This window comes from Vicia villosa, linkage group LG3, assembly GCF_029867415.1.
Source record: "Vicia villosa cultivar HV-30 ecotype Madison, WI linkage group LG3, Vvil1.0, whole genome shotgun sequence".
Taxonomy (NCBI): domain Eukaryota; kingdom Viridiplantae; phylum Streptophyta; class Magnoliopsida; order Fabales; family Fabaceae; genus Vicia; species Vicia villosa.
Genome location: NC_081182.1, coordinates 29,118,812 through 29,143,847, shown reverse-complemented (window position 1 = coordinate 29,143,847; position 25,036 = coordinate 29,118,812). Strand labels below are relative to the sequence as shown.

Below are 25,036 nucleotides of genomic sequence, written 5' to 3'. Positions count from 1 at the left end.
ACTACTCAATCATTTCTACACCTAAAAAATCGAATTCAATCTCTATTTTTCTAAAAACTCTAAAATAACTCGAAACGTCGAAAACTTACCGATTAAATGTAGTTTGGAACTTGTTAGAATGTGTTGGTAGTTGATCTTGATGTTCCCGGCCGAACTCGAAAGGAAGAAATGAACTTATTTGGAAGTTTGATTTTTGAGTTTGAGAGAAAGTGAGGTGTTAGCAATGAGAAAATGAAGAATGAAGAGAGGAAGAGTCTAACGCGAATATAACATCAAATACTTCCGTAGATGCATATACAGAAGCTTCCGTATGTACATCTACGGAATAAAACAACATTAAAAAAAGATAATTCTTAAGATACATCTACGTAAGCAAAAGGACAATTTTTGTAAATTAATGGTGGGTGGGAGATTCATGAGATGAGGTAAGAAGTAAAACAATATAATATACTTAAAAATGAAGAGAATCCAAATCCATATATTTGTCATCATTGCTCTGCATCCGGTTTATTAATAATATAAAAAAGATTAATTTTGATTTTTTTACCTTCTCACCCAAAAAATAAAAAAAATGAACATTGATTGATTCTGGAAAACGGTAAAACCTTGCACCCTAACCTAGTCACTTTACAACCATTTTCATACTTCCTTCCCTTTCATTGCTAACCTTTTCATCAACGATTCTCATAACCAAAATGTCGAATCGTTACGGTCAGGGTAGACAAGACAATTACAACAACAACAACAAGGGTTTCAACAAACCTCAAAAGAAATTTGTCCCTAAAAATCCCACTCCAACCCTTTCAACTTCCCTGAGAGAAAAACAACAAGCTGGCTCCGGTAGTAGTGGCAATTCATCGGGTAGGGTTCAACCGGGGGGTGTGATTGGCAATTTCGTGAATTATTTGCCACAAGATGAAGCTGTGGCCGCTGGTTTTGGGGCACAGGATGGTGGATTGGATGCCCTTGAATCTCAGAGAGTTGTTGATCTTCTTAATTCACAGTTGTCTCGTTTGCTCAAGCTGAAACCCAAGGATTTTTGGTCACAAGGTATAATAATCATTCATATTCATGTTTATTGTAATGGGTGTAGCTTTGATTGGATTAAAGTTTACATTTTTAATGTTCTAACAATTTACTAATATGATTGATTGAGCTTGTATGGATTGAATTCTATTCAAACAATATTTGTTAAAATTTGTCATTGGAAATGTTGTTGTTTTTGACTGTTATTATCTGTTTGGATTGTATTTTGCAGTGGCTAGTGATACCTCCCTACATGAGTTTCTCAACAGTTTTCTGCAATTTAGGAGCAGATGGTATGATTTCCCTCACCGCGGGACCAGAGGGATTGTTGCTGGTGTTATTTTTGGAGAGCATGATTTGAGCCGTCGTGTTTTCATGTTATTATATCGGATGTAAGTTTCTATTGAGTTGGAGTACTGTGATTTCAGCTCTCTTTTTCATTTAATATTGTATGATTTTTAACTGGCGTGTTTTGCAGGTCTTCCAATAGAGATCCGGGTGCTCGACCTGCTGATATGCTAAGTTTGAAAGATCATGAAGGTGGGCTCTCCCTCACCCTTTTCTAGTTTGTTTGCGGGTTGTGAAATCATTTAAGCTGAGGATATCATACATGATTTCTTACTCTATCGTTTACATGGTTTTGCTGTAGTTTATTAATAATAATTGCTTACAAATACAGATCATACTATACGTTGCATGCACACGTGGGTTTTTGTATCAATGTCCTAACACGGACAGATTGCAACTTCTTTAAGTTTACTTTTTTATTCATGTTTTCAATATTTTTTGTTTTTATTTTGATTTTACCGGTATAGCTGTCCTATTACTTACTTTCCTTATTTATGTTGTCTCCTAGTAGTAATGTTATAGATTTTATATATAATAGATAATTGACTTTGCCGAGAAAATACCATAAGCAATTCAATAAACAATTTGTTTTCATCTTGAGTTGGTATCGGAGTGTTGTTAACCTATCTGATTTGGCCACATACAAGTTCGGCGCCGCTCTTACTCTGTGTGTGGTTTTTTGAAAAACTACGAGGTAGAATTTATGGTATCGAGGATTTCGAATGGTGGGATGAAAATCAGGGAAAAGAAATGAAGCACCATGATCTGACCCAAAACCCACTTGAGCCATCAGCAGTGTCGTCAAATTTCCGCTATGTTTATTTATATAATGGATTTTTTGGCTGGTCGCCATAATCCGCCATCCGTCATTGATTACACTGCCCATAAGAGAAAACCCTAAAAGATTTAGCCTATGTTTTTGAATTTTGAGAAATCACGGTGTGAACTCACGTTTTCCAAAAGCTACTACTTGTAGCTTCTTAAAATCACGGTAAATATGACTCCAAATGTGCGGTATCCTACCGGGCTACCAAACAGAGGCTTATGCAATCAAGCAGCATCCTCAACGTCAATTTCCCGTAAACAACTTTTTTTTTTTTTTTTTCCTCTTCTTCCTTTTTCCGTTGATTGTTCTCTTTTGTGGAAACCTCTTCTCTTTGTCATCTCTGTTATCTACTTTCTGTTGTCTCCTTATATTTGTTCTCTTTTTGTTTGTGTAACTATATCTCCTTCGGTGTCATAGCTCTATTCTTTCCAACTAATGCATTTATGTTACTATGAGGCTTCTGATATTAAACTTTTCACCACCAGTCCATTTACATTACTATGAAATTTATTGTATTAATTGATTTCTATCAATTTAGTTATTGCATTTATGTGTATTTTTATTATAGCTTCCATACTTTTGTCTTTGGCCGCAATGCTATCAGCTGTACTCCTTTATAGTGGATTTTTGGCCTGCGGCATGAATTGTTATCCGCCATCGTTACATTGGTCACATGCAAAGGGGGTAATTGATTCTTAAGAATGTGTTCGGGCATGTTGCATATTTGTCTACTATTCTGAGTTTGAATCTATAATAACAAAACATCACATATTCACTAGTGTATTTTTTAATAAAATCATTTCTATTTACTGTTGTGCAATTGCCACATATTTTGTATTCTGTTTGTTGTGCTGTTGTTCACAAATATTGCATGTAGTTCTTTTGCAGGAGAAGAAGTTGCTTGATTTGCCAAAGTTGTTTGATATATGTGCCATATACAATCATGAAAATGAAGAATTGACAAAATTGCTGGTGAGAATTCTTTACTAGTGTGGAAATTATAAGTTAGCATCCCTTAAATGCAGCGTGCATCAAGAAACACCTTTATTTTGCTTTTGGCATCATTAGTTTCAATAAACATAGCTTGGAAGAACAATTGTCTAGGAATTAAAGGTTTTTCCTTTTAACAATTTCTTGCACTCTGAATAGACAACACATACTATTATCCACATCCCTTTACAAGTAACACAAAGGGGTATTTCCGTTACTCCATTGACAGGTGCACATTAGACTCAAACATTTCCTTTGGAAGAAGCCATTTGTTCAATTTTTATAATAATGCTAATCAATCGTTTGTCATGTTGGCATGTGGCTTTCAAATATATTTTTTATACTAGATTTTGTCACCGCCTTTTCTATTAAAATAAAATGGGCCAGAGATTTATAAGATTAATAAAATACATTTAATTGTTTGTTAAAATCACCTATTTCTTGGTACTTTTTTTTCTGAGTTTTGTACTTGTTGTTATTGTTACAGTGATATGTTTTTATTGTGAGTTTGTCTTTGTGATGCTTTTTGGCTTTATATGCATACAAAAATTGGATGAAGGTCATTATGATTGTTTACCCCTGGGAAGCCTCTTCAGTCATTGTGAAATGGAATATATGAAATCTGGTTTTCTCTATTTTTCCCAAACTGCACTTTATATGCATACAAAAATTGGATGAAGTTTATTATGCTCTTTTAACCCTAGGAAGCCTCCTCAGTCATTGTGAAATGGAATATCCTTTTTTTCCCAAACTGCTCCGCAGCTTTATTTTGTTGATTTCTCTGTTTGATTTTAATTTTTGTTTTGGTTCACTTTAAGAAAACATTCTTAAAAGGACCCCGTTACTATATTAATGAGAAAATATGTAGACAATTTTTCCAATTTTCTGACACCACGTGTAATCTGTGCACATTTTATATTCAGAGCCATCTCAGTCTAAGTGATTTCTCTATGCACACTTTGTTTTGATAATGGCAGAGCACGCTTCCTCTAATATACCCTTGCCTCCTTACTTTTCTTATTTACTTTCGCTTTTTCAGGTCAGAAAAGCATTGCATGCTCAGCCTTGGATGCATGATAATTTGACCGCAGTAACATTTCATTTTATGAGCATTGCAAGCACAATGCACGAACGGTGCAGTTCATCATTGGAGGTATTCAAGTAATTGCCAAAGTTTAAATGTGATATACCATCATTGTCTAATCATTTTCTTTTCGTAGTTTTTATACTGTCTTTTGCTAAATAAGCAATTTCATTCTGAAAATATTAGTTATGTTAACTCTTGCTATCACAAGTATTTATTGCATTATAAATCATATTATTTGGAAAAAAAATTATGTTCAATTTTGTGTTCAACAAACAGTTTTGGTCCATAAGACTTAATGTATAATTACTTGATGGGCATCTTAGGCGCAGTATTCCAATACTTTTCATTTGTTTGGGATTGCTCTAATATGCCAAGCAGAATAATAAAATAGAAATGACTTTTGCACTATGTTTGTGACCAGAAACACATAACGAGATCAAAGTAGAAAGGCCAGCCACAATTGATATGCTTGATTTTAGAGGAATTGCAAGTTCTTCTTTAGTTATTTGTTTCTGCATTTCATTTGAAATCCTGATACTTTTCTGGTGTGCATTTTCTTTTTGATCATGGTTTCTCTCTGTCACTCTATTGCTGGTTTTAAACCAAGTATTGAGAAGTGAGATGCATGCATCAAACCAATCAATCACTTGGAAAACTGGCCTAATGATATTTCATTTGAACATCCTGTTTACAAATAACTTGCCTGCTGACATTTTTTGTGCCATGTCCATACATTATTTGACATGTTAAAATTAAATTAAGGCATGAAGTATTTCAGAAAACTATTTATAATTGGCTGAATATTGTTAGAAAGTTTATGTACATAGTTATATTATAGTATAAAGGAAAAATTTATTTGGCAATTTGATAAATTTCTTTTTGGGGAAAAATTTATGTACAGGTCTTATTTGCTTCTGGAAGTCTTGATGACCATAATGCTGCTTTTCTTCAAACTGATCTTCTGGAGGTAATTTGTTTTGTTTTTTGCCTCTTTGAAAGTTTGTTCAATCTTTTCTGGGTGATAAACCTGATATTAAAGGCATCAAATTATGATAAACCTGGAAGTTAAATAAGAATAGACGCAAATACTTGTCATTTATGGATGATCAATTGATGAGTAATAATATTTATGTGCTCACATATACATCCCTATTTACACACTATCAAACTTTTCAAAGACAACAGCTACTGCACATTACTTCAAAGCTATAAGCTATTTGAACTTTGAAGTAGAATTTTGCTACGGCAAAGGTTACATGTTTTGAATGCTTCAAGACTATTTAAAACACACTGCATTTGGTTTATTCACATTGCAAATCGTTGTTCCTTAATTTATGTAGTTCTTTGACATATGCAGCATAATGTTGATGTCATCTATTGTTGTGATAGGTGATGGACTTTATAAATGATGCAATTGTATCAATGGATGCTTTTGTTAGTGCCTACGAACCAGCAGCTTTATTCTTCTCTTCCCCTGTTGAGATGAGGTATCTCTTACCGTTGAAATTTGGTTATTTTATGATCAATAAAAACAAAGTCATTAAATCTCTACAGAAGTATGACTTACCCGGCAAAAAAGTTGACCTTTCATATGTTAACATGTTTATGTTCTATTTATCAATGTCGAATGTATGATTAAAGATTGAAAAGTGAAATTTATCTAAAACAATTGAATATTTTTCTGATCTATATCACTGTAGTTATGGGAATGAGGATCTGCTGGGCTTCCTTGCCAGATTACATGATTTGCTAATTCCATCCATGCAAAAGGGGTTCCATATCATTTTTGCTGACAAACAAGATGACACAGTCTCTAATATTGTGGTTAGTTTGAAGATGTTAAGAATGAGGTTGGCGAAGTTTGGGTGGCAATTATTGCACTTTTGCTATTTAAGTGATGATGTGTTCCTGGATAGCATTCCTCTTCCAGCTGCCACAAAGATGTTTCCTGCCAATGTGGAAGACCCAGTCATCAGAGCGGATATTCTGATTCAAACATTTAGAGACATCAATTCAGTATCATTAAGTTTCCAGGAAATCCATCGGAAGGAAACATTTCTTCAAGATGTCGAAAGGAATTTCAATATATCAAGCAAGATTGAGGGATTAAAGAATAATGGTAACTATCTTATTTGTAAATTAGCACAAATCACTTGCACATGTTTGTAGGAATTGCACATAAATTGCTATGCTTATTATAATTATTAGCAAAAAGACTTGATCTAGTGAAATTCTTTAGAGGGTTAAACTTTAAGTTCCTCGTTTAAATATTAGGTGGCATCAGGTCTCTCTGACAACCCAAAACTAATATTTTTAATTGTTGCATATCTACAGTGTGTCATATTATTTTTCTAATCTAGTTGCTCTGATTCAGGATGGATATTTTTTGACGATGAACAACAAAAATATATATCTGGGATTTTGAGTTCTCCGAAGGAGATTAATAAGGAACCATACTCTGCAAAGATTGCTGTGCCGAACCAAACAGTGCAGATGGATGAAGAGGCTGTGGTCCTAGAGTCAAAAATCAGTCAAATTAGGGACCTGTTCCCTGATTATGGTAAAGGGTTTTTAACTGCATGTCTCGAGGTCTACGACCAGAATCCAGAAGAGGTTATTCAAAGAATTTTAGAAGGAACCCTTCATAATGATCTGATGTGCTTAGATACTTCATTAGAGACGGTCCCACAGTCACAAGCCAAGTCCACCACTGTTAGCAGGAAAGATAAAGGAAAAGGCATACTAATTGATTCTACGCCAGTGTCCTCGAATACAAAAGTTTATAGTGGGAAGAACCAGACACAAGGGCCGTTGATGCCATCATCTGCTCCAGTTGGAAAATTTGTGAGGAAATCTAGAGCCGACATGCCTGATCCAAGTATTTTGGACAATAACAATGAGAAAGATGCATCGAGAATTTTACAATATGAATATGATGATGAGTATGACGACTCTTTTGATGACTTGGGTCTAAGCGTAGCGGACTCTGGAGTAGAAGAAAGTGAAATACTTGGTGACGATGAAGTAAATGAAAAATCGGGTAGATCGAGGGCAATAGGGTCTGGAAACTCTGTCCAAAATGCTTCTAATATAAAATGGGGCTCCAGGAAAACGCCACAGTACTATGTCAAGGATGGTAAGAATTACAGCTACAAAGTGGCAGGTTCTGTAGCAGTTGCAAATTCTGATGAAGCTTCATTAGTTAATGATGCTCAAAAGGAAATGATACATGGTCTTGGACGTGGCGGTAACCTTCCTCTTGGTGCGGTACAGAAGTTGGCAGATTCCTACAAGGGAGGTGGTAACCAATTCCATGTTTCTGAAACAGAAGGAAGGGGGAATAGCAGTGGCAGGGGAAAGAGAGAAGGAGGAAAACAATTTGAACATAATCAACAGCAGGGAAAACAATCAGATGTTTCTGAAGTAGAAGGTAGAGATCAGGGTCCAAATAACAGGGGGAGAGGGAGAGGGAGAGGAAGGGGAGGAGGTAGAAACAACCATTACAGGAAGGACCAAGCCATGAAGAAGCATTTCTCTGGATTGAGTGGTTTTTGATTATAGGCCCATCAACATACATATCTTACTAGCCAAGATACCATAACTCTGGCTACTGTCAAAGTTTACATGTTATAACATATTGGATGTTGTGTTAAAGATCAATCAGATGTATACATTGTGCATTGCTCCTCTTCTGCTGAGAGTTTTCTCCTCCTTGAGAAGCATGGCTCATGCAGCCGAGACTTTCATGTTGTTCTGTTTTAGTCCTAGTTGACTGGGACTTCGGTAAATTAGAGCATGCATTGCGAGCATTGTTGAATGCGCAATCAGCTATCGTGATACCAACTTTATCTTATACAAAATAGTTTAATGTCTTGTAAAGGTTACTTCATACCGGAATTCAGTTTTGGTTAAGAGATTTTGAATGTATTTTAGCCTACATTTCCTTTTAACTGGGGCCTATGAATAATTTAGTTATATAATAAGTCATTCTATTTTGTAGCAGCGTTAACTGAATTCATCTTGACTGTTGAATGTCTGTGTTAACAATTCAAATTTCATTTTTTGTATTCATGGAAGGTCCTCAGACTGTTACACTTTTAAGATTTTCTTTGATAAAACAAAACTAGAAATTAAAAATGGTTTTAAGATTAGATTTTGTAAGCTCTTTGATCAACTACAGAATGTTATGAACAAGTAGTTCATATTTTTGAATCTTTTCTTTGACGCAACAAAATCTAGTTCAAAATATACTGTTATGGAGTGTAGAGTTGGGTTAGAGGTAAGCCTGACAACATTGGAGTTATCACAATAGATGAGAGACAAGAGTCCATGTTTTGTTTTGAGGGAGTGCTGCATATTCTGGATCAATAACATATGTGATATCTTGTTGCTGAAATTAGGTGACTATTTGGTTTGAAAATAACATACTTGCTTCATATGTTTCGTTGAGAGATGTTGTTAGAATTTGTTGTTTTGACGATTCATCAATTGTCAATTTGCTGAAGGAGATTAGTAGTTTGTTGGTTTGCCCATGCAGTAACCAGAAGTTATTGATTTGTTGGTGTAGATGTAAAATTAGAAGTGTTGGTAAAACAACTTCACTGACAATGTTGATGGGAGGTGGGTCAGCAGGTTGGGGTGATTGTACTTCAGATTTCAACAGGGTCATTTAATGATTCATTGTCTTGCAAGAAAGAAACTTTATTATTAGTTAAAAGAGGAAGAGGAGAAAATCTATTTTTACAAGGAACAATCAGTACATTTGGTACATAGTCATGAAAAGTTGTATCAACCAATAAAAATAATAATAGAAAGTTAGTTCAAAAGTTAGTTATTTAGTTGGAAAGTTGTTAGCTTACACTACAAGATTTTATACCATACATGTGTATTTTATACCATACATGTGATACAGAATTACATGTTGTAAGCTATCATCTCCATGTACAAATAATGAAATGTTAAAAGAAACTACTTTATTTTCCATTTGAGTTCACCAGTGTTAAACTCTCTTATCATAATATGGTATCATCACATTTCACTTTAGTCTCTCTTTAATTCTTCATCTTCTTCCTTGCATCTTTCACAATCTTCTTAATCCTTTTTTGATTGTGTTTAGTTTTTTTTCCGATCCATTCACCATGCCTCCACGTCTTCAACCTCCCATTCGTGTCTCTAATGGAGATATTGAATATGTTTGTTACATTCATCCGAGTGAAGGTCCCAATTCTGTTAAGCTTACACCTCTTTTGAATGGTTATAATTCTTATCTTGGTCAAGATCAATGCAAACAGCGTCTGGTGCCAAAAATAAGCTATCTTTCATTGATGGATCCGTTGTAGTACATGAACCTCTTGATCTGAATCGAGTGGCATGGGAGCGTTGCAACTATCTGGTTCATTCATGGCTTCTCAATTCAGTTTCTCAACCAATTGCTCAAACTATCGTTTTTATGGAAAATGATCTTGAAGTTTGGATAGATCTCAAAGAAATATTTGCCTAAGTCGATAGAATTGAAGTTTCATATCTTGAAGCCGAGATCAACAATATGAAACAAGGTATAAAATAAGTTCTTGATTACTACACTAAAATGCGTGGACTATGGGAAGAGTTGAATTCACACAGACCAATACCAACTTGTACTTGCAATAAACAATGCAGATGTGAAGCTATGCGCTATGCAATAAGTTTTTGCATAGCAGACCAAATCATTCAGTTTTACACAGATTTGAATGACAATTTATCTACTATAAAGACTCATATTCTTCTTATGGAACCTTCACTCTCCATTAGCAAAATTTATTCGATGGTCATTCAAGAACCTAAAAACATTACTCTTTTACCTAAACTTGAAAATAGTCCTCAAATTGAAGAATCTAACACCTTGATCAATGCTTATGATGCAAGAAAGTTTCAAGATCGTGGTAAGAATCATGTGCGTTCAGGATACAAGAGGGATCTTAGGATTTGCACTCACTACAATAGAATGTGTCATAAGATATAATTATGCTACATAAAGCATAGATTCCTTCCACACTTTTCCAAGAAACAAGTTTAAGCCAATTCTTACAACTCTATTGGCAGTAGTGAGTAACATTAATCCAATTTTAGAGATGACAGTCCAACAAATTCTCAAGACAATATTACTCAGGAGCAATACTCTAAACTAATTATCTTAATTCAACATTCAAATTCAATCCATCACACCCAACCTTCTAATATTATGCCAAATTCAAACCAAATTTCTACTCATTCTAATCACAAACCAAATGAAACCTTGTTTATTTCTCATGTCTCTAGCCTATCATACTCTAGTCATTATGATTCCAGTTTTTGGCTCATTGACTCAAGAGCAAATGATCATGTATGTTTCTTCTTACCAATTGGTTCTTCTATGCTAGCAAAATATGCAGAAACTGTCATATTTTCCCCTCACCTATACATTACGAATGTCTTTTTTACTTCTGAATTTTCACTCAATTTAATTTCAGTTACATAATTGTGTCAAACATCTGATCTAACAACTATCCCTGAGAACAAAATTTTAAATGTCAGAAAACATGACAACAAATTTTTTATCTGATTTTAATTATATGAAACATGCTCAAATCACTTTATTTAATTTAGTTTTTTTTTTCAATTTTTAATTTTTGACTCAGATTAAAGCCGCAATTTTTATTTTTGATTGAGTTTTTAGTTTATAAAAAAGAGAAAACACATTAATATTTTTTCTTAGCTAACACATTTTTTACATCGTATAATAATTCAATAAATATATGTAAATAATTAGTTTAAAATTATAAATAAAAAATAATATTTTATTTAGAGATAAAAAACTTATATTATTTGTAAGAAAAAATTTACATATTAAATATTTAAACTATAAACTATACATTGCAGATAATATTAGGCTCAAGCTGGCAGCCTGGAAAGCCAAAACTTTGTCTATGACAGGAAGGACTCAACTGGTGAAATCAGTCTTTCTTAGCATGGTGGTGCACTGCATATCAATTTACAACTGGCCTGGCAGTATAATAAAGAAGATTGAGATCTGGATGAGGAATTTTATTTGGAGTGGTAGCATTGATAAGAAGAAGATGGTCACAGTTGCTTGGAAATCCTGCCGCAGAAAAGTTAATGAAGGTGGTTTGGGAATCATATCCCTCAAGGCTTTCAATTCAATAACAAATATACATTTATGCTGGAAGTTCCTGAACACTAATCAGAGCTGGTCAATCTTGAGAAATGGTAGAGTGAAAAGAAATGGCAAACTCATAAAGTATGCTATCAAATCTTCAATCTGGAATAGAATTAAAGAGGCCCATCGAATGGTGATGAATAGTTGTATGTGGAGCATTGGCAATGGTATAAGTGTCAACTTCTGGTTAGATAACTGGACTGGTGAAACTTTAGCAAACAAGTATCAAATTCCTGAAAAATTTCACTATGCTCTTACTTCTAAAGTCACTGACTGGTGGACAAACTATTGGCAGATCAAAAACAACATTCAAGTGGCTATGCCTGACTTGTTAAGCACCATCTCATATTTCTCTATCCCTGCAGTAGCGGTTGATGACTTCTTTGCTTGGAAACACAACTCCAGTGGTATTTTGACTGTTAAGGAAGCCTATAACACAATCATAAAACCTTGCCACTTGCCTTCTTGGAAGTCGTTTCCCTGGGACAGTGACTCACCTCCTTCTCATTCTATGCTAGTTTGGAGGTACATCCACAACAAATTACCAACTGATGAAAATATGTTACTCAGGGGTTTCTCCTTTCATTCTCTATGCAATCTTTGTCATGCTTGATGTGAAACATCCTTTCATGTTTTATTTGAATGCAAGTTTGCTAAAAACATTTGGAATTGGCTGGTACATATTCTTCAACTGGATCATTTGGTTTCTAACATTGAAGATTGTAGGAAAGTTTTAAGCTATAGCTGGTCTCCTCAAGCTAAGGCTGTTATTCATGCTAGCATTGTTGGTATATTCTATCAAATTTGGAATGCTAGGAACAAGAATAGGTTTGAGGATAAAAGAACTACTTGGAATTCTTGTGTGGTCATGGTCTTGACTCAGGCAAAAATCGTTGGAAACAATTCGCAACGGGTCTCAAACTCCTCTATTTCCAACTTCTCCTTGCTCAAAAGGTTTGGCATCACTTTAAATCCTAGCAAAATTTTGAAAACTATAGAGGTGCTTTGGTCTCCTCCAATTTTGGGATGGATAAAATGCAATATAGATGGTGTTGCTGTTGGGAATCCTAGGGCTCCTGCGTGCGGAGGCATTTTTTTGTGATCACTACGCTAGTCATATATTAAGCTTTAGTGCTTTCTGAGGGATCAAAACTCCGGAATCGACTGTGCTTATAACTGCGATCATGGCTTTAGAAATGACAAAAAAGAAGCAATTCACTCAGCATTGGTTGGAAACTGATTGTAGTTATGTGGTTAATGCTTTCAAAAATCATGCTTTGGTACCTTGGAAGCTTCGGTCTCGTTGGCTGTTATGCTTTGTGCAGATTCTTTGGCTAGCATTGGTTTAAAATCTAAAACTATCTCTTGGTTCAACCATGTTTATCAAGATATCATTAGAGATTACTTGTTAGACAAGAAGGGTACCCGTAAGCTTAAGCTTTGTCATTGAGGGTGTTGGCTTGGTCCCCTAGTGTATTTTGTACTCTCTTTTGATTTATGATATTTTTGTTTTTGAATTAAAAAAAAAGTTATTTTAAAAATAAAATTAAACTCTTACTCAAAAACTCAAGGTATGTTAATATTCTATTTTTTTAGGTGAGGTAGATTTTATTTATTTTTAGGTGCATTAATATTCTTTTTTTTTTAGACAAGGTAGCTTCAATTCAACAATCTCCATTATTATTTTGGTTCAAAGTACTAACCACTAAATTACAAAACGAAACAATAAAAAAATAGTTTAACCATATCTCATAAAGAAAAACAACTTTTCTTCAACAGTTTAATTACTAATTAATTACAATCATTATTACGAGTAGATCCAAATCTAAATCTAAATTTAGCTTTTTTTTTTTTGTTCTTCCTTTACATGGTTTCACTTTGACTTGCTCAGTGTTTGTAGCACAATAATCAAAACCAAACTTTACGTGATTTTCTGAAGTTGACGATTGTTCCGATTCTTGCAACTTTTTTACTTCACACGAATTTCACACGAATTTCTGTTTACAAAAAATGCATTGATCGTAACCGTTGCATTTGATTTCAAAACTAGTCTTCGTTTTTCTTCTTGAGGTTTGAAACCAAGAGCAACGATGGAGAGTTACCTGAATCAGAATTTCGGAGATGTGAAGCCGAAAAACTCATCGGAAGAAGCGCTTCAGAGATGGAGGAAGCTTTGTTGGGTTGTTAAGAATCGTAAAAGAAGGTTTCGTTTCACTGCTAATCTTTCTAAGCGATTCGAAGCTGAAGCTATAAGACGCTCAAATCAGGTTACCTCTTGTTGTTTTTTCTTTCCAGATCAAGATAATTTCGCAAATTTTTACTTCACTAATCTAAATGTTTGGTATAGTTCATTTAAATTAAGATCGGTTTATTTGTTGTTTTGATGATCAATTTTAATGTTTATCCATTCACAGGAAAGATACTCATCATGTTACTGTTATATTGCTTGAAAGACTGATCTGACTTGAGTTTGTTATTATATGTAGAAACCGGGAGTTCTGATAAAATTTGTTTCAAAATGACTTTGTTCTTACTTTTCAATGTATAAATGATTGTTATTTTTTCAATTGTATCCTTTAACTATTACTCTTACTCTGGACACTACTTCCAATACATTAATAGGGTTAATTTAGTAAAAGTGTAATATCTTATGGCAATATTATTTATTGCATTCCTTAATCTCGTGCAAAAACTTTAAAGGACAATCATTTTGAAACGGAGGGAGTAAAAAATCATTTCTAAAGTGAATAAAGTACAAATGCTAATATATGCTTAAATAGACTAATGGAGAAGGAGATGATTACTTTGATCTGGATATTTAAAACCAATGCTTATGGTAATGCTAATGGCGTAGGCTTTTTTTTTTTTTCCAAGTGTAAACGACTAAAGACCGTTGAAAACATTCAACAAATATGTTATTGTTAGCTGATTGCTCCACTCCTAGTTGCCAAGAACTTATGAAGTTGTCTGTGCTGCGTTGTTTTGCTTGGTTAGTATGAAATGAAGAACCGCGCTTACTTGAATAATATCTGCAACATGAAAATTGCCAAGTTGTTTGTTCTTCACTTAGCTTTTTGTCTGCAAAAGAGGAAATAGAGAGAATTAAAGGATTGGATATTGGCTAGGGATTTGAGCAACTTACTTGCATTGATCCGTTGCCAATTTTCAGTCCCTTCCTTTCATTTCCATCCATATTTTTCAGATTAGCTTCTCTTCCATGTTGCATTGGATATGAGGTTTAGTTTATTGTTATTGTGAAATTATCAAACAATTATTAGTAGTGATATATAATGTTAAAAAGCTGCTTGCCATACTTAAGTTTGAGCAGATAACATTTCAATTATTTTCATAAAATGGGTTTAGTGATTTTGAAATAAAAATCGAGTCATGGTAGGATTGGAATATTCTTTCTCTCACTATCCTGGTAATTTAAGTATTACTCAATTAGCTTAACTCTGTGTGGACAAAGGATATGATTGTTTAAGCATTTTCAGAAATGATTCTAAAGTCTCTTAATTCCCTGCCCCCACTGTACATTTGTAGGAGAAATTCAGAGTTGCAGTGTTGGTTTCACAAGCTGCGCTTCAGTTTATCCATGGTAAGAAAGTCAACCAGCATGCATTTTAAAATTTTTGTAAAAGTTTCATTTTCTATATAATAAGTATTTTTTGATCCAGGCCTAAGTTTGTCAAGTGAGTACAAAGTACCAGAGGAAGTTAAAGCGGCCGGTTTTGAAATATGTGCTGATGAGGCGGGATCAATTGTTGATGGACGTGATGTGAAGAAGTTAAAAATTCATGGTGGGGTTGAGGGTATCACGGGCAAACTCAACTCCTCTGTCAATGACGGGGTATCAACATCTGAGCCATTATTGAATCGGAGAAAAGAGATTTATGGGATTAATAAGTTCACGGAAAGTCCAGCTCGGGGGTTTTGGGTTTTTGTATGGGAAGCACTTCAAGATACAACTCTTATGATACTTGCCGTCTGTGCTTTTGTCTCTTTAGTGGTTGGCATAATAATGGAAGGGTGGCCTAAGGGTGCACAAGATGGGATTGGTATTGTTGCTAGTATATTGCTTGTAGTGTTTGTAACTGCCACTAGTGATTATAGACAGTCATTGCAGTTTAAGGATCTAGACAAAGAGAAGAAAAAAATTACTGTGCAAGTCACGCGAAATGGATATAGACAGAAAATTTCAATTTATGATCTTCTTCCTGGTGATATTGTTCATCTGAATATCGGAGATCAAGTCCCAGCTGATGGGCTTTTTGTGTCCGGTTTCTCTGTGTTGATAAATGAATCAAGTTTGACGGGAGAAAGTGAACCAGTGAATGTTAGCGACCTTAATCCTTTTCTTCTCTCTGGAACTAAAGTCCAGGATGGATCATGTAAGATGCTTGTGACTACTGTTGGAATGAGGACTCAGTGGGGTAAACTAATGGCTACTCTAAGTGAAGGGGGAGACGATGAAACTCCCTTGCAGGTTAAACTCAATGGTGTGGCTACCATTATCGGGAAAATAGGCCTGTTTTTTGCTGTTGTGACTTTCTCTGTGTTGGTCCAAGGGCTATTTAGCCGCAAGCTGCAAGAAGGTTCCCAATGGATATGGTCTGGTGATGATGCTATGGAAATTGTGGAATTCTTCGCCATTGCTGTTACAATCGTTGTTGTTGCTGTTCCTGAAGGTTTACCTTTAGCAGTGACATTAAGCCTTGCTTTTGCCATGAAAAAGATGATGAACGATAAGGCACTTGTCCGTCATTTGGCTGCTTGTGAGACGATGGGATCTGCCACTACTATCTGTAGTGACAAGACTGGTACATTAACTACTAATCATATGACTGTCGTAAAAGCTTGCGTATGTGGGAAGATCAAAGAGGTAAAGAGCTCTATTGACTCTTCTGATTTCTCATTTGATCTTCCTGATTCTGCTATGGCAATTCTACTTGAATCAATATTCAACAACACTGGAGGAGAAGTTGTCAAAAATGAAAATGGGAAGATTGAGATTCTGGGATCACCAACTGAGACTGCCATTTTGGAATTTGGGCTGTCACTTGGTGGTGATTTCCATAAAGAACGACAAGTTTCAAAACTAGTGAAAGTTGAGCCATTTAATTCTACAAAAAAGCGCATGGGGGTAGTTCTTCAGCTTCGTGATGGTGGTTACAGAGCACACTGCAAGGGTGCATCTGAAATAATTCTCGCTGCATGTGACAAATATGTAGACTCGAATGGCGAGGTTGTTCCACTTGATGAAGACTCGATCAGTCACTTGAATGATACGATTGATAAATTTGCTAATGAAGCTCTCCGGACCCTTTGCCTTGCTTACATAGATATTCATGATGAATTTTTAGTTGGAAGTTCTATTCCTATAAATGGTTACACTTGCATAGGGATAGTGGGTATTAAAGATCCAGTTCGTCCTGGTGTTCGAGAGTCTGTAGCCATTTGTAAGGCCGCCGGTATTACTGTTAGGATGGTTACTGGAGATAACATAAATACTGCAAAGGCAATTGCTAGAGAATGTGGAATTTTAACAGATGGTATAGCAATTGAAGGCCACGAATTCCGTGAGATGAGTGAGGAAGAATTACTTAATATAATTCCAAAAATTCAGGTACATATCAATAATGTCAGTTAATCAATTTTTTTTATGTTCTTGGCAATTTTTTCTTTAATTAGTTGAAGTATTTACTAGAACGATGTATGATGACTCTCAGCAGCATATGCAAAATTCTTGTTATGCATATTCCAACTTTACGTATACTTCAAATCACAATATACACCAACAATAACCAAAATATTATCTAACTAGGCGTAGTATGCATCAACGAATGCCATAATAATGTTCAGTTTTGACTATTACTTTAAAAAAGCTGTCTAATTAGATGTATGCTGACTGCCATCAAAAGTAACATACTGATAACAAATGGACTGGGTGATGGACCATTTGAATATACTATGTGATTCTCAAAGTATGAAAGTAAAAGCTCGGCCGTCTTCATTACCTCTACGGTAAAAGTTTGCTTACTATCAACTTGCGATATGTGTATATCTGCAGGTAATGGCTCGATCGTCACCCATGGATAAGCATACCCTAGTGAAACACTTGAGGACAACATTTGAAGAGGTTGTTTCAGTTACTGGTGATGGTACAAATGATGCACCAGCACTTCATGAAGCAGATATTGGACTTGCAATGGGCATTTCTGGAACTGAGGTATGTCTAGACAACAATATATTGATCTTGTTTCTATTATTTTCTAGAAATTTGAAAACCATGAATCATTTTTTATTTCCAAATGCTACTTGAGCGATTGAAAGCATATCTTGTTTAAGTTATCTAATATGTATTACTAAATGTGAAGTGCTTATGATATATAAAATGGCAAATGACACTCCATAGTTATTAGTCCAAAGCAAGTGAAGAAGTTTTTGTTCAAAGGGATGCTTTGCTTTGTATGTATATAACACTATCTTTAAAGTCTAACCAAATCATTGGTTGCTAGCAGATGATTTGTACTTTGTATAATTTTTTGTAACACTGTTATTTTGCCAATTACAGGTAGCAAAAGAAAGTGCCGATGTAATAATTCTAGATGATAATTTTTCGACTATTGTGACTGTGGCCAAATGGGGCCGTTCAGTCTACATAAACATACAGAAATTTGTGCAGTTCCAACTAACTGTAAATGTTGTTGCTTTGATAGTCAACTTCACTTCTGCTTGTTTGACCGGTAATCATTTCTCCTTGTTATTATGTTCCTTATGAAAGTTAAATTATTAGGGGTTTTTTTTTCTTTCTTTCTTTCTTTTTTTTTTTTTTGCATTACTGGCCTCGTTCTGTTTTTCTCATATATATGAAAATCCAGGAAATGCTCCCCTTACCGCCGTTCAACTTCTATGGGTCAATATGATTATGGACACTCTTGGAGCACTTGCACTTGCCACTGAACCTCCTACTGATGAGTTGATGAAAAGACCACCAGTTGGTAGGAAAGGAAACTTTATCAGTAATGTGATGTGGAGGAATATTGTGGGGCAGTCCATATATCAATTTGTCATAATCTGGTTACTCCAGACAAGAGGAAAAACAACTTTTCATCTTGATGGATCAGATGGTGATCTGATATTGAATACACTCATTTTCAATTCATTTGTATTCTGTCAGGTAAAAACTTAGACAATCGCTGCATTTTCACGAGTGCTGAAATTTCGTGTATTAAATGTTCCAACTATGGCTCCTTTTGATTGTGCACTTTATTAACGTATTTGTATTCTATTGTCTTGGTAGGTTTTCAACGAGATCAGTTCTAGAGATATGGAAAGGGTAAATGTTTTTGAAGGTATCCTGAAGAATTATGTGTTCACAGCAGTTCTCACCTGCACAACCATCTTCCAAATTGTAATAGTTGAGTTTTTGGGCACCTATGCCAACACTTCTCCACTTAGTTTGAAACTGTGGTTTGTTAGCGTTTTCCTTGGAGTCCTTGGCATGCCAATTGGAGCAGCTATAAAGATGATACCCGTCGGAGCTGTCTAAAATAAATTCAGACAATTAGGTATATTCTTGGTCATCTGTTTTATCAGACATAAATCAAGGTTCTTGTTTACTCCATGTCTCTTCTGAAAGTGTTTCCCTAGCTTGAAAATTTTGCAGGCCAACTAAGTAGAGACTAAATTTGGTATTTGTTGATGCTGCAGAGGAGATCCATCAAACATTTTTTTTGTTAAATTTAAAAGCTATGTATATTATACGAACTAGGAATTTTGTTTAATGAGGTGCTTTTTCAGCGCACGAGGTTATAGTTTCTCTTAATTAAAATGATTTATTGGTTTATTATTTATGAAATTATGAGGATATCAATCTGCAGTTTTTCATTTTACTTTGTGACGATTGACCTGTTTCCAAAAGGATTATTGTGCATCTTCTTTACGCATGCCTGTTGGAGTGGTGTGCTTTCCATTCAACTATTAGGGTGTGTTTGGTTCAAATGAGGGGGAGGGGAGGGGAGGGGAGGGATTTGAATGGAGGGGAGAGAAGGGGCGGGGAGGTGAGGGGATTTTTTTAATAAGATGGGTGTTTGGTTCAAACGAGGGGAGGGGAGGGATTTTAATTAAAAATATGTTTGGTTCAGGAGGGGAGGGGAGGGTTTTATTAATAATTTACATTTTTATCCTTATTATCTTATATAAGTGATACAATATGATATTCAAATGTGAAAAATCTATACATATTTTTTTGTTAGTAAAATTTCTAATATTGAGTGATTAAAAAGTTATGATTTACTTCATAACGTTAAAAAATTGAGCTCACTTAATTCGAATAAAATGTTTAAAAACAAATTAAACTATATGTTGATAGCAACTTTAAAATCGTAATGAATTATTTGACACATAAAATACATAAAATAATTTATTATTAAATATAAATGGTTTAAATTTTTTAATAAAATAAATAAATTGATTAAAATGAAAATTTTAAAATTTGATATAAAAGAAAATATGATAGGATACATAACAAAATTAGAAAAAAAACATAAATAAACATAAAAGACTTATAAAAAAATCAAAAAAGTGAAATGATTATGATTTATATTAAGGACAAAAATTTCAAAATAATTTGAAGGTGGAGAATAATTGTAATAAGTTGATAGAAGCAATCGAGAAAAATCACACAGAAGAGAACAATAATACAAAAGAAAATGAATAATTTAAAATATTAAAATTAAACTGAGGATATTATAGTAATTATGATAATTTTTAAAATATTAAAGTTGAGATTCCCTCCCCTCCCATCCAAATCCCTCCAATTTGGAGGAACGCAAAAAGTGTGTTTTGGAGGGATTTTGCTCCCCTCCCCTTCCCTCCCCTCCCCTCATAAAATTTGAACCAAACACATTTATTTAAAAATATTCCCTCCCCTCCCCTCCCCTCCCCTCCATCTACCCCGAACCAAACACACCCTTAAACTTTATTAAGGAAATAGTAACTTTAAGCTGCCCTGCCATCACTGTAAATAGAAAGTTGCCAAGATCTCGGTTTAGATTTTAAAACTTCACGATTCTACAATCTCAATTACCTCAAATGATCTAGATCTTAAATAGAATCATATATTGGAGTAAGATAGAGTAAATGCTGCAAAAGCCTAACCAAATTGTGAAAAAATTGCGACATTGTTGACTTTAGTGATTATGGACAATTCTGGTCGATCACCGACCGTGTTACATACCGAGAAGGGTGACAAGATATAAAAACATGTCTTTACAGGGTAAATGTCTCTTTCAATAAAAAAGAGAATAAACATCTCAATTTGAAAATTTCTCATCCCACTATTATATATTTTCTCAGACTCTGCGCGGAATTTTTAAAATACTCTTTTTGGAAATGCATCTTCAGACGCAGTAAAAACCATTTTTTCTCAATAAAATTCGGAAATGCACAACCAAAGTCCTTTTAAGAATATGTTCGGAGATGCATCTTCGAACATACATTTTTTTAAATTAAAAAAATAGTTCGGAGATGCATCTCCGAACTAAGTGGACATATTTAAAGTTCGCACTAGACCCTTCCCTCTTCTCATTCTTAATTTTCAGAAAACAACTTCCTCTCTACTTCAATCTACCCATTTCAAGTTTCCATCTAAGATCAAGTTTTGAAGCTACATTTACATGTTTCTTACCATTCCCAACTCCTTATACCTACTGCATTCAACATCAGAACACTTTAATCTCTCACAAATACATTTTTGAGTAAGTTTCTCATTTAACTTATTTTGATTTTTGATTAATGTATTAGTTTAAATAGGTTAATTTTAATGCATTAGATAATTCAAATAGGTTAGAGTTCACGTTTAAAGACTTTGTTTATATGTTTTGGATGACTTTGGATGAGCTAGGTCAGTTGTAGAACTTTTTTCGGATATGCATTTCTGAATTAGCCTGTTTCAGGTGTTCGGATATGCATATTTGAAATCTTTCATGTGTCATAATTTATTATGTTTTTTTCTTTCAGGATATGGCTGAAAACCAAGGATACCAAGGAAGGATGAGACTCGTGCGACCCACCCTAATTGCCTCTGCTCATCACGAGAGGGCTCGTCAGCACGAGCATGCTACAGTCGTCCTGCATCTGCCTCACAATAGGGAGGCGTCGACCTCTAGGAGTCGACTTTCACAAGGGTCAGGAACATAGAGTCAGGAACATAGAATCGTGCGACCCATGATGAAGATGAGCCAGTTGCACCCCCTGTCCCAGTTGTTGAGGTTGCCCCCCTTGCAGACCCGTTTCCAAGAGGGCCAACAAACACATCTTTACTCATATAATTTGGAGAGCACGTGGCTCCGCATGTATGGGAAGGAGAGGTTTATTTTTGAACTTCCTCTATATTATACTTTTTCAACTCAACTGATCATTTTATATTTTATTTTCAACAGGAGCATGACTGTTTGAAATGTGTGAATCATGTAAGAAAGATTCACCATCTTTATTAGCCCAAGGATACCAGGTTCCAAAATGTACTCCAAAATTCCGAGCTTGCAGGTATTTGTGCATCTGAGTACACCAACATCATTAGTGGCATGCAGGCTGCATTTTCCTAGATATGGCATAATGAGACGTCGTCTTTCCACCTCCCCATTGGTGAGATGACTATTACACTAGATGATGTAACATGTCTCCTACATCTTCCCATAAGAGGAAGGTTGCTTGATCATTCTAAGATCAACATGACTGAGGCTATTAAAATGATTGTGACTTTGTTGGGAGCTGAATATGACGATGCCTTTAAGCAGTGTAGAAGCACTAGGGGTGCACATGCCAAGTTTTCTTATTTGGCGGAATTGGGAGGCAGCATGCTCGGTTATGCACCCTGCTTACGGTTATTTCCAAATCCCACTATTAAGTTACAAACTAGTTTTTTCTTTTTACACTTGTTACTGATATTTTTTTCTTATTGGTTTTCAGGGATGCATCCTGGCTAACTACACTGCATTCACGGGTTTGCACGTTCCCCGCCTATACTCCTGATTGGCCATGTACTTGCCGGTTTGTCCCTAGCCGAGGTAATGATCATATCTTGTCGTATCGTATGTATATTGATCGTACTCAACATGACGACATAAAATGGAGGTCGTACGGTGCTCATCGGAACAAAGTTTCATTTGACCCCATTTCCTTATACTCTTGATGGTTGGCATGTGGGACCAACATCATATGTAGATATCTGTCTGAGTGGTGCATGCGGTAGTTTGGGTTCGAGCATATCATTCTCCAGTCCCCCTATCAATCTGCTTTCATTCGTACTGTTCGCAGAGACCTGTATGACATTTTGGCGAATTTTGAGAATCATCTCGTGTCAGTGGATTATCGGACTCATGAGGCCACATCTTAGTGGAACTATGGTGAGGGTTACATAACATGGTTCTATAAAGTGTCACACCCTTGCATGACACAGGACACTCCAGAACGTCCACATATGCCTCACTACAACGGTCAAGGGCTACTAAAGCGCTTTTTTTGGGCTACTTAAGCGCTTTAAAGCGCTGCCAAAGCCAGCGCTGCCGTAGGTAACGACAGCGCTTTTGAAACTACAAAAGCGCTCTCGTAGCCCCCCTATACCAGCGTTTTCTCCAGAAAAGCGCTCTCGTAGCCCCCCCTATAGCAGCGCTTTTTCCAGAAAAGCGCTCTCGTAGCCTCCCCTATAAGAGCGCTTTTATCCAGAAAAGCGCTCTCGTAGCCCCCCCTATAGCAGCGCTTTTCCAGAAGCGCTTTCGTAGGTTGCGCTTTTTTTTATTTATTTTTTATGCTTTTTTTTATCTCAAGCAGCGCTTTTAGTTAGAAAGCGCTTTCGTAGGTGGCCCTTTAAGAGCATTTTTTAAAAGCGCTGTCGTTGCTAAACACAGTATTTTAAAGTGCAACCTGTAATTTAAGCCTCCCTGTTCGACCTGTAATTTATATTTATTTTCAACCTGTAATATATTTTCAACCTGTAATATTTTCAACCTATATTTATTTTCGACCTGTAATATATTTTCAACCTGTAATATATTTTCAACCATAGGTAGGACAATATATATACTAATATAATACCATTATAATCCAAAATAATATATATACATAAGGGCTAATAACTCTGAAACTTTTATCCGACCATCCATTGTCCGTCTTTAAGTTGTACAACTTTAATACCGCAGACAATCTTGTGAATTTTGAACAACCATCATACAACGGTTTCTCTGCATCGCTTACCAACCTCTCGAACATTTTGGGACAATCCTCAAGATCTTCTTCAAGCGCTTCTGCAATCTCTTCGACTCGATCATAATTGTATGTGTCTGTGCAATCGTCGTTTGAAGCATACTTCGTATTACACCTCGACTCAACATTCCTGTTACTTTTCTCACCATGCAAATTCCAAACTATATAACTTCTATCAATTCCAAACCGTAGTAAATGCGATGCCAACTGATTCCCGTCAACCTTACCCCCATAACAGCAACCCATGCAAGGACACGCCATTCAAATCGGGTCTTTGGCGTGCGCAACCGCAAACTTAACGAATTCCCATACCCCTTTCTCGTACTCTTTCGGCAATCGGTTTGAATTCATTCATGTCTTATCCATGTCTTAATTAAGCTAAACAAAAACGATCAAACTTTCACTCTTCACAAGTAACCCCTATAGCGAATTCAATTCACAAAGTTAGTAAGTTCATCACTTAACGATTAACGAAATTGACATCAAGAATATTCCACATGTCGGAATAATGAGCAAAGCTCTTGAGCCTCTTTCATTTCTTCTTTGAAAGTAGATAACATGACTATAGTTTTTGTTAGAAATCATAAGCCAAGAAATTGATAGTGCATGAAAAATAGAAGAGCAACTTATTATCTTGGAATTTTGTATCCTATATTAACTCTCTAAACACATAAAACTAATGAGCTATCAAGGAGGGTGCTCTTATGTTTGTAGTTTACCATTAAACAAAATATTAAAATCAAGTGGTTACAAAAAGTAGGTGCATGTAATCATATTATAACACATCATAATGTCAGTATAATGCGTTTCTGTCAAAACGCAAAGTATAAACGGAATGAATCTGGAGCAATAAAACGCAACAAATATTATCACACAATTTCAGACAAATTCATCATAATACCAGTAATTTGAGAAAGAAATTTACCTCGGATGTTACCGAACTCAAGAAAACGCCAAACGTTGAACTAGGCCGGGAAACGATCAAACTTTCACTCTACACAAGTTACCCCTATAGCAAATTCACAAAGTTAGTAACCACCAAGACAAAATCGATTGAAACATTCTAAAAGAACCTACATCCTAATAGACACATGAAATTCAGTCCTCCAAATTCTAATTTAAACATATAGAAAAGAAAATGGAAAAAAACTCAAATATACCATAGCATGGCTCAAACAATTTCATAATATTCAACTATAGGAAAGTATGACTAAAATATATCATTATATATTCAGTTAGATTTTCTAACTCATGCGTAGTAATTTGTCTTGTACTCAATCATCATAAATATAGTGAA

At 35.1% G+C, this 25,036-nt stretch overlaps 2 protein-coding genes across 4 annotated transcripts; both read left to right on the top strand.

Annotated features, from left to right (window-relative positions):
- Positions 1–562: 562 nt before the first annotated feature.
- Positions 563–8,227, top strand: LOC131660818 (uncharacterized). Its single transcript, XM_058930158.1, has 9 exons — positions 563–1,050; positions 1,259–1,418; positions 1,505–1,566; positions 3,078–3,172; positions 4,230–4,343; positions 5,179–5,244; positions 5,667–5,764; positions 5,978–6,396; positions 6,652–8,227. Exons 1-9 carry the CDS (start codon positions 696–698, stop codon positions 7,830–7,832), a joined length of 2,550 nt encoding a protein of 849 aa, XP_058786141.1. The 5' UTR covers positions 563–695; the 3' UTR covers positions 7,833–8,227.
- A 5,077-nt stretch (positions 8,228–13,304) lies between these two features.
- LOC131660817 (calcium-transporting ATPase 1) lies at positions 13,305–19,216 on the top strand. 3 transcript variants are annotated; one of them, XM_058930157.1, is made up of 8 exons: positions 13,305–13,739; positions 15,016–15,070; positions 15,150–17,098; positions 17,543–17,701; positions 18,047–18,218; positions 18,354–18,652; positions 18,776–19,043; positions 19,142–19,216. In XM_058930157.1, the coding sequence occupies exons 1-7, from the start codon at positions 13,563–13,565 to the stop codon at positions 19,022–19,024; spliced, it is 3,060 nt and encodes a 1,019-aa protein (XP_058786140.1). In that variant the 5' UTR covers positions 13,305–13,562; the 3' UTR covers positions 19,025–19,043; positions 19,142–19,216. The 3 variants fall into 3 exon arrangements, with proteins under 3 accessions (XP_058786140.1, XP_058786139.1, XP_058786138.1); XM_058930156.1 differs by having other exon boundaries at positions 19,126–19,216; XM_058930155.1 differs by having other exon boundaries at positions 18,776–19,216.
- Positions 19,217–25,036: the final 5,820 nt, after the last annotated feature.

Coding starts and splice junctions, on each gene's coding strand:
- LOC131660818 (XM_058930158.1), top strand. CDS start 696: ATGTCGAATCGTTACGGTCAGGGTAGACAAGACAATTACAACAACAAC. Junction 1,051..1,258: donor CAAGGATTTTTGGTCACAAG/GTATAATAATCA, acceptor TGTATTTTGCAG/TGGCTAGTGATACCTCCCTA. Junction 5,765..5,977: donor TCTTCCCCTGTTGAGATGAG/GTATCTCTTACC, acceptor ATATCACTGTAG/TTATGGGAATGAGGATCTGC.
- LOC131660817 (XM_058930157.1), top strand. CDS start 13,563: ATGGAGAGTTACCTGAATCAGAATTTCGGAGATGTGAAGCCGAAAAAC. Junction 17,099..17,542: donor ATATAATTCCAAAAATTCAG/GTACATATCAAT, acceptor GTATATCTGCAG/GTAATGGCTCGATCGTCACC. Junction 18,653..18,775: donor ATTCATTTGTATTCTGTCAG/GTAAAAACTTAG, acceptor TTGTCTTGGTAG/GTTTTCAACGAGATCAGTTC.